The following is an 11,233-nucleotide window of genomic DNA, read 5'->3' as shown; positions in this document are numbered from 1 at the left end:
AACGGGATTCTAAAAAGCGAAACAACCAGTCGGGTCGTTACACTACACTAAGCAAATAAATCAAGCATTCCACGTGATTACGATAGTTTAATATGACCACATGTATCCTATTTTGGCATATAACTAGCTTAACAATTTTGGTAAAAGTAATATAGTTTAACTGGGAAAAGGTTCTCAAAAGAACTGTAATTATATTTACATAGGTGTCCAAAATATGCGTTTTGACCAATTTGAAGTACTTAATTGTAAAATTATGAAATTGAAAGTCTAGATCTGAAACGACGTCGCTTCTCCAATTCTTCTCGCCTTTATCTTCTTGCATTGGTTGTCGTCCTCATAGCGACACTGCAATTTTTGAGAATGGCGAAAGGGAAGAAAGAGTTGCTAGCGTCAGCACCGTGGAGGGTAGAGGCAGAACAAGATGACAAATTCAAAGACGCAAGGCTCAAAGTCACTAGCCAACCTGGTCAAACGGCGACTATGCACGTCCCTGGTAAAAAATCCGTGAAATCCATTGTTAATGAAACTGATGATTCTCTTGAAATTGACCCTGAACTTCGTTACAGCTTCCAACGTAACTTCCAGGTCCCTCTCTCTCTCTCTCTGGCCTCTGTTTTATGTTGATATGTACAGATAGGTTACGGCCAGTGTATAATTTATATAGCCGGCACTAAGCTTAAGATGAATTGGTAGAACTAATAGCAGAAAAATCAATGACCGGGACAAGTTATCCCAATGTTGAGCACGGCATTTTCTATCATGAAGACTATTATGGCACTTGACTTAGGTCTTCTAGTTAAAAGATAGAGAGCTGAATTCAGTTCCACAACCTAAAGTGGTCATATGTGTGAGATTAGCATACCGCAAATACTGTCACTTTGGTAGAGAAGGAAAGTTAAATCGTTATGAGGTGGAGGTGGTTTAAAGGTACTATCATTTATTTTGTGAAGTACTTTGGTTGTCATAGAGCATAGGCCTTAGCAATTAGACCCATTAAACCAGTTTTTTTTTGTTGTCTTAGCAGTTGTGGTGTGTAACATCAAAGTGGCTTTCAGTGTATTGCTTGTGTCAGGGCAATCAGTATATTTAGTAGATACACTATATATTCAGGTAGATTTGGAGTAGTTGTGCGCAACGAGGAAACTTTTATTTGTCATGGTTCTATTGCAATCCCATGCCCTTCCATGTATGTGGAGAGACAGTAAGTTACTCTGTGTCAAAGTACTGAATTAGTTCCCAGTCTATAGTTTGAACTCGGGGTTTATTGTTTTTTCTTATTTAGTCCCCAACCTGAACCATTTGATTTTCAATGATCTGTATGAGATCCATTTTCCAAACACATTGAGATTAAGACAAAATACAATTGAAGCAACTGGAAAATACATGAAAAATAAAACGAAAAGGAAGGGAACTATAACAATAAAAGGAAAAGAAGAAGACACAAGGAAGAAGCTAAGGACGGCGATGATAATAAGCAGCTCCTCCATGCATGCCTATCCGGCTATCCCTACTCATTCCAATTAGCTTCAGCCACCTCTGTTCAGTACATATTGTCTCCTTTGCTCCTCCTTTGTCTCTCATCCTTTTACTCTTCCGGCCACCCTTGTTCTCTCCCTCCCACTCCTTCGAGCTCTTCTCCAGTGCCCTCTATTCCTCTCCTCACATTTGCTACTCCCACAGTTCCACTCTCTCCCATCACCTGACTGCTTCTTACAAATGCCTTGTTTGAACTATACATTTTAGCATCTTATCAAGCATTATCATGAGTCTCATTTGATAGTGCAAAAGTCCGTGCCCGATGGTTTTGTCCTGTGATCATCTAGTGCTTAAGTTCAGGATTTGACAAGGATACTCACTATTGTTCTGGGTTGTTTGTCATGCATCAATGAATCATATGTTGAAAAATTACTTGCGCTTTTGGATGATAGCAATACGAGATTAGATTTAAGAGGTTCCGAATGGTCTCTCGGCGCCAAGAATCCTCAGAGTTGAAATTTTGGGTATATTTTCAAGCGATTACATGAATCTTTTGGTGTAGTCAAATAATCTAAGCTGAAAAATGATGAAAATGGAGAACCAAAATAAATGGATGTGTAATGGAGGTTTGATTGAAGAATGAAGTGAAGGAACTGTGGCATATGGATGGCGAAGCTAGGGAGCAGGTGTATGGTTGACAGAGAGAGGAAAAAGGAATTCTCGGGGAAGATAGCTAATTTTTATAACTGTAAAGTCAATATGGTAAAAGATTTGGTGCCATAAAATATGTATAACTATAGATGACGAAGTGCATGGTCCAGTGTGGATTAGGCGCACATCACAGATTCGGATCCTCTCGCAGACTTTCCTGGTATTTAAGTAGAGAAGCGTAGAGGGGCGGGCTCATTATTGACCGAGTTTCAAACCATGCGCCACTGATCCTCAGGGATTTCTCTTATCAAAAAGAAGAAAAAAAGATGACAATGTGCATAATCCAAACCTTCTTGATGATTGATTCTTCATCTATTTGTTTAAATCTTTTTACAGTAGATTTTCATTTTCAAAAACCAATTGCAGTCTAAATCTAAAGTTAAAGCTGCAGAGATTACAGTCAAAAGGGATCTCATATCTGATGCTAAGAAGTACAGGACAAAGGAAATTTGGAAAATTAAGCGGATGCTCCTTTTGATAATAGACGACTACCTTCAATACTAAACAAAAAAGAATATCTGTATCTGTAGTACTATTAAATTCTATTGAGCCTTTGATTTTTCTTATTTGGTTAAAAAAGTATTTATACGATTCTTTTATTTGTTTGCAGTTTCTTCAACGCGTCTTCAGCATTGACACTGTTGTTAAACCTCTGCCTCCTGCAATGGCATATAATGTTGCTCGTAACTTGACCTTCTTCACGAGTATCTTTACGCAATTCTTTGGTAAGTCTATTTGTCTGTTGTATATTACTAATTTGTTTCAAGGGGAAAAAAAAGGGTCCTTCCTTTGTGGTGACCCTTTGGGAGCTACTTTTGGCTAGTTGGTTGTTATCGTGTTTTCACTGAACTGTTTGTTATTCTGATGAAGACTCCTTTGTTTGCTTCTTTTGGGGTTTCTGTCCTTGTATCTTTTTTGTTTCGATGTGGGGGATTATTCGGAGGCTTTTTTTTGGCAAGTAAAACTTAGCTGGGATTGAACTTTGGAGTTTTCGGTGTTTGATTGGGGCTTAAAACAATGAGAAATATTTGTTTAATTGTATATATGCAAGCTGATGGAAGTTGCAAATGTTAAGGTGGGAAGGTAGTCGTGACAAGCAAAATCTTCTACGGTTTGGATAAAAGATGAAAGGAGAAAAAGATTTTCTTTTGTTTCCACCTTTACCAAAAAAAAAAAGAAGAAGATTTTCTTTTGTTTTCCCCTTTGTTCTTTTGGTTCTTTTGTTCCTTATTGTTCTGCTATTGAGGGGTGGATAGTACAAGGAAAGCAGATGAAGCGTGAAGGTCATCTGTTTCCTTTTCTGCCCTCTTCTATTTTGGTCGTTCTAAAAACTTTTAGACATCTTTAATTTCCTTCATTTCCTTTCTTTAATCGGAAATTTTCATTTTGGCAGATCCGGAAGGAATAGCAAATGCACAAAAATCTCTTGGCTTAGGACAGGAAGAAAAAGTTCGTAAGGTTCGTTAATGGACTTTTTTAGTCTCTGCAAGGAGTGTTGAGTTTTCTTTTTTCCTTTGCTGTACCTCATATATTCTGGAGATTCAGGCAGTTTTGTACTCTGTATGCATTTGCTGATAAATGACAAGTAATCTTAAAGCTCATTAGTTTACCAGCACAAGTGCTAATGACCTCCTATTCAGTATTCAGATGAGAATCTCTACGCGACTAGCCCCATTTTGATATGAACTTCCAATAATAGGGGCCCAATTTAGCTAAAAACATGTGAGATCTCTTCTGAATGGTAAAGTTCTTGTCTTCTTGATCCTTGTCAACAATCTTTTCTGGATAACTAGTGTTTCTACATCTGGATTTTACAATATTAACAGCACTGCTGTCTTCTTCTGCAAAGGTTCACCTTCATAGTAGAAGAAGTACCTTGTCGTGGAATTAGTCAAGGTGCATGCAAGGGGCTTGGACGCCACAGTTATATATATTTAAAATAAAAAAAATAAAAAAAGGAGAGTAAAGTGAAGTGCACTCGAATCCATTGAACTTCTGCAAAATCCTCCAATGTTTACTTTACTGTATTTTAATCTAGACCTACAAGGCACTGTAACTCTTCTTCTGTACCTTCTACTGCAATAGTTTAGTTTTTGTTTATCAATAAAAAGCTTTCCTTAGCAAAAAAATACGAGTTAGTCATGTTATTTCAGCTTAGTAGAAAAGGTACCCCCATTTGAGTTTATCTTTCTGAAACAGCGGGTGCATATGTACCCATTGTATTAAACGTGAACTATATACCGATATACGTAGAAAATTTAAAGAAAAATTTCTATAAAAATATTATATATCGAAAGGTACGTACATCCACTGTTTTTTAAATCATGAATCCGATTCTAGCTACAAGCATGCATTCTTGAGAATATAATAAGTCCTAGTAGTTGTCCTCTGCATCCACAAACTTAAAATCCTAAATTTGCCTTATTTGTAGTTCTTCACCTAATAGCAACTGGCAGATAGTACGAGGCAGCGATTGTGACAACACTCGTCATCTTCAACATAACTATATTGGAGTAGTACTTAATTAAAAAATTATTGAAGAACTATATATACTTATAATAAGTTTGCCTTTATTGTTAAAAAATAATAATGGCTTATGATTATTGATCCCTATCTTTATCTCCCTGCCTGCACCACTCAAGTTCTTGCAACAACCTTTTTTTCCAATTCATAAGTAAATCTCTTCATCAGAAAAAGAATAATAAACATAATATTTAAAGCATTTTTTTTTAATCTTTTGAGGCATTGAGGATCTTAAGAAATTTGCAGTAAAATTGTATATTCTAACGCATTCCTAATATATCAGCCACTGCTTCATGGTTCTCCACAAGATTATATTCTCTACTAAATATAGCAAAATACCCAAAAGAAAAAAATTAACTAGAAAAAAGAAAACTAAGTTCACTTCAAATAAATGAGAAGCTGAAGAAATTCAAGTTAATTTCTTCCATGATCTTCCATAGATTAAAATTTTAAAAAAAAAAAAAAAAACTCAAAGAGTGGCAAGTTGCTGAATATTGATGGGATAAACAACATCAAGACCACCATTGAAAGCCTTCCTTCCAAACAAGATATTAACTGCCTCAGTTGGATGAAATGCATCCCAAAATATGAATTGTTCCCTATTTTGACATGGTGTTTGGAATGGTAGACATGTTATTTGCCCTCTATTTCTCCCTACTCCACAGCATCCATTATTTATTTCACTAAATCCTGTTACATCATTAACAATATTGAAAACATAATGTTAGCTTTTGCTTCCAAGGATTTAACACAAAATTTCAAGAAATCTTTATTTAGATGGAAAGTAAAAGAAAATTAGACAAAAAGGACTGTAGTAGGGGAGAGCACTAATAATAACAATAATAGAAGGAAAGAAAAGGAAAAGAAAGGGAAAGGAAGAAAAAGGGATGGATGGTTAAAGGGTAATTAGAAGGGGAGCGTTGGAGTAACGATAAAAGTTGTTTCCGTGTGACTTATAGGTCACAGGTTGGAGCCGTACTAGCAGTCACTAATGTTTGCATTAGGATAGGCTGTGTACTTGGGGTGCGGCTCTTCTCGAATCCTGCGTGAACGTGAAATGCCTTGTACACTAGGTTGCCCTTTTCAATTAAAGGGTAACTAAAAATAAATTTAACTTTTATACATTATCAGTTTAAAGAATTTTTACACTATCAATATATTTTAAATTTAACTTGTTGTAAAGAACATGAACTTTTCAAATGTCTCTTTCACGGAAATAAAATATTGAATAAAATAAATAAGAATTTTTCTTGAATAAGATTGACTTACCATATTGTCTGTAATTGGTAAGGAGATCTTGGAACATATTCCTGATGTCAATATAAACAAATTTGGAACCAGGAAGATTGGTATTAAAGTTGTTAAGCATTGATCTAACATTGTTATGGAATGGAAGAACAAGTTGATTCACTTCATCTGAACATGCACCATTTTGACTTTGTGCAAGAATGCTTGGAATACACCCCATTAATCCAACTCCACCAATCACAAATTTTCTGGCTCCAAGATTATATAATCTCTGCAATTTTCATAAATTGAATTGGAGGGTAAAAAAGTAGACTAATTTGGAAAATAATAAAAGAGAGAATATGAAACAGGAAAAAAGTCTTACCATAAGTTGTTGATTATACTGTTGAACCAAGAGACTGGCAAATTGTTGAGCATTATATTGATTCTTTGTATTATAATTAGGCATAAGGTAATTATTAAGGTAGTCATTGCTTCCCATTCCAACAAAGAAAATAGATTTGGCTAATGCCTCTCCTACATCTGATACTCCAAGATTGCTTCTTATTTGGTTAACTGTGCTCTCAAAATTTGAGATTTGTTGATTGAATGGAATACGCCCAACCTGTATATATAACATTATTAATTAATAAAAATGTCCAATTAATTACATGCAAGATTCTATTAAAAGAAACTAATGTGACATATTTAAGAAGTAAAAAGTAAAAAGCACTTGGATAGGTGGTTTAGGTGTAGTGCATTTACCTGTATTTATTTAATTTGTTAATCAATTTACCATTACAACATTTCAAGTGTCACCCATTTACATTCTACATATGAATTTGACGCATCATTCATCAGTTAAGGGGTCAAATGCCTACTGCTGCTTACAAAGTCCTTGGGAGGGAAAAGGTTGAAATTCCTAAATTTTCTATACACTAAAAAAAAAAGATCGGGAAAAAAATAACTATAAAACACTATCAGATAGGGAAAAAAAATAACTATAATAAGTAAAATTAGTAACCATATATAAGCCAACAACCCTGCTATAACAAGTTAAATTTACATTGAAAATTCTTTACACAGCTAGTACGTATAATTTAAATCCTTTTTTTTCCTTCTAATCTTGCTTTGTGACATTCCAAATAAATTAAGAGTGCCATTTCTTTGCCTTTTCCTTTTTTCTTTTTGTGGGGTGGGAGGGAGTTGAATTAGATATTTCAAAAAATTAAAAAGTTAAAAAGAAAACTCACAAAGTTTCTGCCAGTAATATCAAGAATCCCAGCAGCAGCTGAGGCATAGTTTATTCCAAATCGCATTTGGTCTCCAGAAGCCTCTGTGTATGGTGGAATAAGGGGTAATCCAAGCAATTGAGCTGCAAGTAATAATAAGTCAATAATTAATTCACCCAATATTCTAATTTTATCTATCTTTTAAGAAATTATATAACTGGTTTTTTTTAATCCCTGTTTAAATACTTGATCTACTTATGAGAAGTTTCTTGGCAAGAAGCAAGAATTCTCTTTATCATGTCAAGAAATATTTTCCATATCGATTCCTATTTCTGTTTAAGGAAAAACAATCAAATATTTTTTTTTTATAGTAATAAAAAAAAATGAGAAAAAAGTCCACAATACTAGAGTCTAACATATTGTTATACCTAAGATCTATGCTCGAAAGTATCACATTTCGCTTGATTATTGTGTATGTTAATATTCTAATCTTTTATTTAATCACTCTAAGAATTGATTTTTCTTAATATTCTATCAAAAAGGGAGAAAAAATAGAACTACTGAAACTTTAGAAGGAACTAAAAAGGGCAAAGATTATTTTTTGCCCGCGGCCGAAGCTATTTTCATTCGATAGCCACGAAAAAATGTATAAAATTTATATATTTTTTGTATATAACATACAGAAATGTATACATATTCCAAAAGTATACATTTTTTGCTATTATTTTTAGAGTGACTATACAACATTATTTTTCCGAATAAAAAAGAGAACCAAAGGATGAAAAAATGGAAATAAATTCCATGCACAAAGGGTTGGAAAATGAAATATTTGGAGGAAAAAACAAATATAAATAAGTGGATAAATGTGTGTATATTACCAATTACATCAACCATAGTGTAACCATTGGAGAAACGACCAGTAGGGCCACCATTAAAATCAATCCCATAAGGAAAATAATTAGCCTTTGCTAAAGAAGGCAAATTATTATTGTTTCCATTGTCAATCAAAGAGTCACCAAATATAAACATGGCTGGTACCAACGCATTCCTCGTTCCATCTTCTTCTTGACATATTGCATTATTAACCAATATAAACAACAGAAAACCCAAAGAAAATAGCCTAAACTCACTAGCCATTTCCTCAATATAGATGGATTTCCTCTACTTTCTTTGGTTAGTGTGTGTAAATAATGTAACTAGCTTGAAGTGAGAAGGAATGAAAAGGTGGCAAAGGGTTTAATAGAGGAGGGAAATGTGGTGGTTAGAGAGGAGTAAATGAATTCACCTGTAAGTTGTTTTATGCAGTAAATGAGTGAGTATATAGGAATTATATTCCTTGGGAATAATATATTTCTACACTATACTTACTGCTATATTTCAGGTTGGTTTATTGATTTGATGGTTTTTTCACTTTCGTAGTTTCGCCTCATTAGGAATTGAAATTATTATGAACTATGAGCGATTTATGCAAAATATCCGTTGAGCTTAAAATAATTACCTTTTTATATCCACTTGAAAACTATTTATAATATATACTTACAACAACAACAACAATTCAGTGTGGTCCCACAAGTGGGGTCTGGGGAGGATAGGATGTACGCAGCCTTACCCCTACCCTGGAAGGGCAGAGAGATTGTTTCCGATAGACCCTCGGCTAAAGAACGTGAGACAAGCCCTGATAGCAAGTAATAGCAAAACAATAATTAGAAAACTAAATCGAAGATAGCAACAGATAATATGAAAGGGTACTGATAACAAGTAGTAGCAAGATAATATATTTAGAAAACTAATTCCAAGGCAGCAGCCAAGAATATGAACGAAGTACTGCGTACTTATAATATATACTTACCTAATTAAAACTAATTACCCCTACCTACCCACCCATCCTAACTTATTTTACCCATTTAGCTTAGCTTAGCTTGATTAGGCTTGGTTTGGCTCGGCTCGGCTTGATTTGGTTTGGCTCGGCTTGGGTTGATGTATTTTGGCTTGGCTTGAATTGGCTTGGTTTATAGTAGCTTAGTTTGACTTATTAAAAAAATGGGTAAGGAAAAACAAAGTGGGTAGGGGCGGGTAAATACTTTACGCCCATGGGTATTCGAGTTAAAAGTCAGTAATTTCTTTTTTATTATTTGCTTAATTTCACTAATTCTTGATAACTACTTGGGAAGTTACATATCAATGTATTTCATGGAAAAAATCTTGAGAAGATTTAAGTAGAAGTATTACTATACGTTAACCTTGAACTCAACAAAGGAAAACATTTAAAACAAAGAGAAAAGAGTCAGCGCCACAAAAATTGAAAGGAAGTTATTAGTTGAGAAAATAAACAACATGAGTAACTGCTATAGTAATTATGCGTGCTGCAGGCTGCAGCCATGGATGAGCTGTGATTTAATTGGTACCTTTGGGCGGAGCTCTCTGTGCCATTGATGCCGTGTGTTACATTTGATGCTACCTCACTTAATAATGTTGACCTCCGCTGCATTCCTTCATTAATACTTAGCTCCATTTGCAGCTCGTAATAGGATCAACTCTCTCTGCGAAACACAGTTCCCTAGAGAAAAAGGTGCATGTTTATGACTCTGAGAAGTAAATGCAAAAACTTTTTTTTCTTTCGGAATTTTTATGATGTGCATGCAGAAAAGCTTATTTTTCTGTGTTGGGGACAGTTGAGACGGTTCCTTCGTATTTACTACGCTGGCCTTTGTATTTGACTTGAATCTTCTGTTATTACCTTCCTGAATGTGCGAACTACGTTCATTGCAAAGTACACTTAATTTCATGCCAACTAACGTTAGGTTGTATGATAAGAAATGACCTCTCTACCTCACACAATGTTTTGTAACGATCCGGCCGGTCATCTTGAGAACTTAAGCCTCGTCCAATGGCGTAAGGTTTGAAACAGTTTCATAATATGAGTATCGACTTGTGTGCATGGTTGAATTCAATTAACGGATGATTCAGAGTCAAATTGGAAGAAGGAATCTAGTTTTGGGAGTTTAAGCGGTGAGAATTTGACTGGAATTTGACTTTTGAGTAAAAGGCCCCGGAATGGGTTTTGGGTGATCTCAACAGCTTCGTGTGGTGATTTTGGACTTAGGCGTGCATCCGGATTCAGATTTGGAGGTCCGTAGGGTAATTTGCGGCGTTTCGGCGAAAGTTGGAAAAGTTGAGGTTTGGAAAATAGAGAAGTTTGACCCATAGTTGACTTTTGCGATATCGGGGTCGGAATGCGATTCCGAGAGCTGGAGCAGCTCCGTTAGGTCATTTTGGACTTGTCTGCAAAATTTGGCGTCATTTCGAGTTGATTTGATTGGTTTCGGCATAAGTTTTCGAAGTTGGAAGATTTGAAAGTTCCTAAGTTCGATTCATGGTGTGATTTGTCGTTTTGGCGTTGTTTGATGTGATTTGAGACCTCGACCGAGTCCGTGTTAGGTTATATGACTTGTTGGTATGCTTGGACGGGATCTCGAGGGCCCCAGATGTGTTTCGAACGAGTCGCGGATGATTTTCCATGGTTTGGGGGGGTTGAGTTCTGGTGTAATCGCACATGCGGACCCTTGGCGCAGGTGCGAAGGAAGAAGCGCAGCTACGAGAAGAGCTGGTCTGGGCAGTCTCCGCAGATGCGGTGAATTTGGAACGCACGTGCGATGCCGTAGAAGCGGATCCCTGGGCGCAGAAGCGGAGTGGAGCGCAGGTGCGATTGGTCAGGCGCATCTGCGGTTGCGCAGATGCGGTTAAGTTGGTCGCAGGTGCGGAAGTTCTGGCAAAATCATATAAGCCGAGGGTTTGGCCATTTCCTTCATATTTTGAGTTTTAAACTTTGAATTTTGGAGCTTCTTTTGAGGTTTTTCAAGCAAATCGATCGGGTAAGTGTTCTTCACCTAAAATCTAACGTATTCCATGATTTTATCTTCATTTTTATCATTTAAATTGTGTTATGGGTTGGGAAGGAGTTGTATTTTGAAGAAAATTTCTAAAATGAAAAATCGTGAATTGAGGGACCAAATGGTATCGGAATTTGATAAATTTTGTATGGTTGAACTCCTATTGGAATGGGT

At 35.7% G+C, this 11,233-nt stretch overlaps 2 protein-coding genes across 2 annotated transcripts; one reads left to right on the top strand and one right to left on the bottom strand.

Annotated features, from left to right (window-relative positions):
• Positions 322 to 3,833, top strand: LOC109227322. Its single transcript, XM_019392438.1, has 3 exons — positions 322 to 585; positions 2,798 to 2,912; positions 3,581 to 3,833. The coding sequence occupies exons 1-3, from the start codon at positions 361 to 363 to the stop codon at positions 3,652 to 3,654; spliced, it is 414 nt and encodes a 137-aa protein (XP_019247983.1). The 5' UTR covers positions 322 to 360; the 3' UTR covers positions 3,655 to 3,833.
• LOC109228342 (GDSL esterase/lipase At1g71691-like) lies at positions 4,962 to 8,376 on the bottom strand. Its single transcript, XM_019393492.1, has 5 exons — positions 8,048 to 8,376; positions 7,191 to 7,312; positions 6,323 to 6,562; positions 5,980 to 6,229; positions 4,962 to 5,400 (listed from the first exon to the last, which is right to left on the bottom strand). The coding sequence occupies exons 1-5, from the start codon at positions 8,304 to 8,306 to the stop codon at positions 5,180 to 5,182; spliced, it is 1,092 nt and encodes a 363-aa protein (XP_019249037.1). The 5' UTR covers positions 8,307 to 8,376; the 3' UTR covers positions 4,962 to 5,179.

The sequence above is a fragment of the Nicotiana attenuata genome, chromosome 6, assembly GCF_001879085.1.
Source record: "Nicotiana attenuata strain UT chromosome 6, NIATTr2, whole genome shotgun sequence".
NCBI classification, from domain to species: Eukaryota; Viridiplantae; Streptophyta; class Magnoliopsida; order Solanales; family Solanaceae; genus Nicotiana; species Nicotiana attenuata.
Note: the sequence above shows the minus strand (reverse complement) of the source record. Positions and strands in the feature narration are given on the sequence as shown.

Coding starts and splice junctions, on each gene's coding strand:
- LOC109228342 (XM_019393492.1), bottom strand. CDS start 8,306: ATGGCTAGTGAGTTTAGGCTATTTTCTTTGGGTTTTCTGTTGTTTATA. Junction 7,313..8,047: donor CACTATGGTTGATGTAATTG/GTAATATACACA, acceptor TATTACTTGCAG/CTCAATTGCTTGGATTACCC. Junction 6,563..7,190: donor ATATTACTGGCAGAAACTTT/GTGAGTTTTCTT, acceptor TTATATATACAG/GTTGGGCGTATTCCATTCAA.
- LOC109227322 (XM_019392438.1), top strand. CDS start 361: ATGGCGAAAGGGAAGAAAGAGTTGCTAGCGTCAGCACCGTGGAGGGTA. Junction 586..2,797: donor GCTTCCAACGTAACTTCCAG/GTCCCTCTCTCT, acceptor ATTTGTTTGCAG/TTTCTTCAACGCGTCTTCAG. Junction 2,913..3,580: donor TATCTTTACGCAATTCTTTG/GTAAGTCTATTT, acceptor TCATTTTGGCAG/ATCCGGAAGGAATAGCAAAT.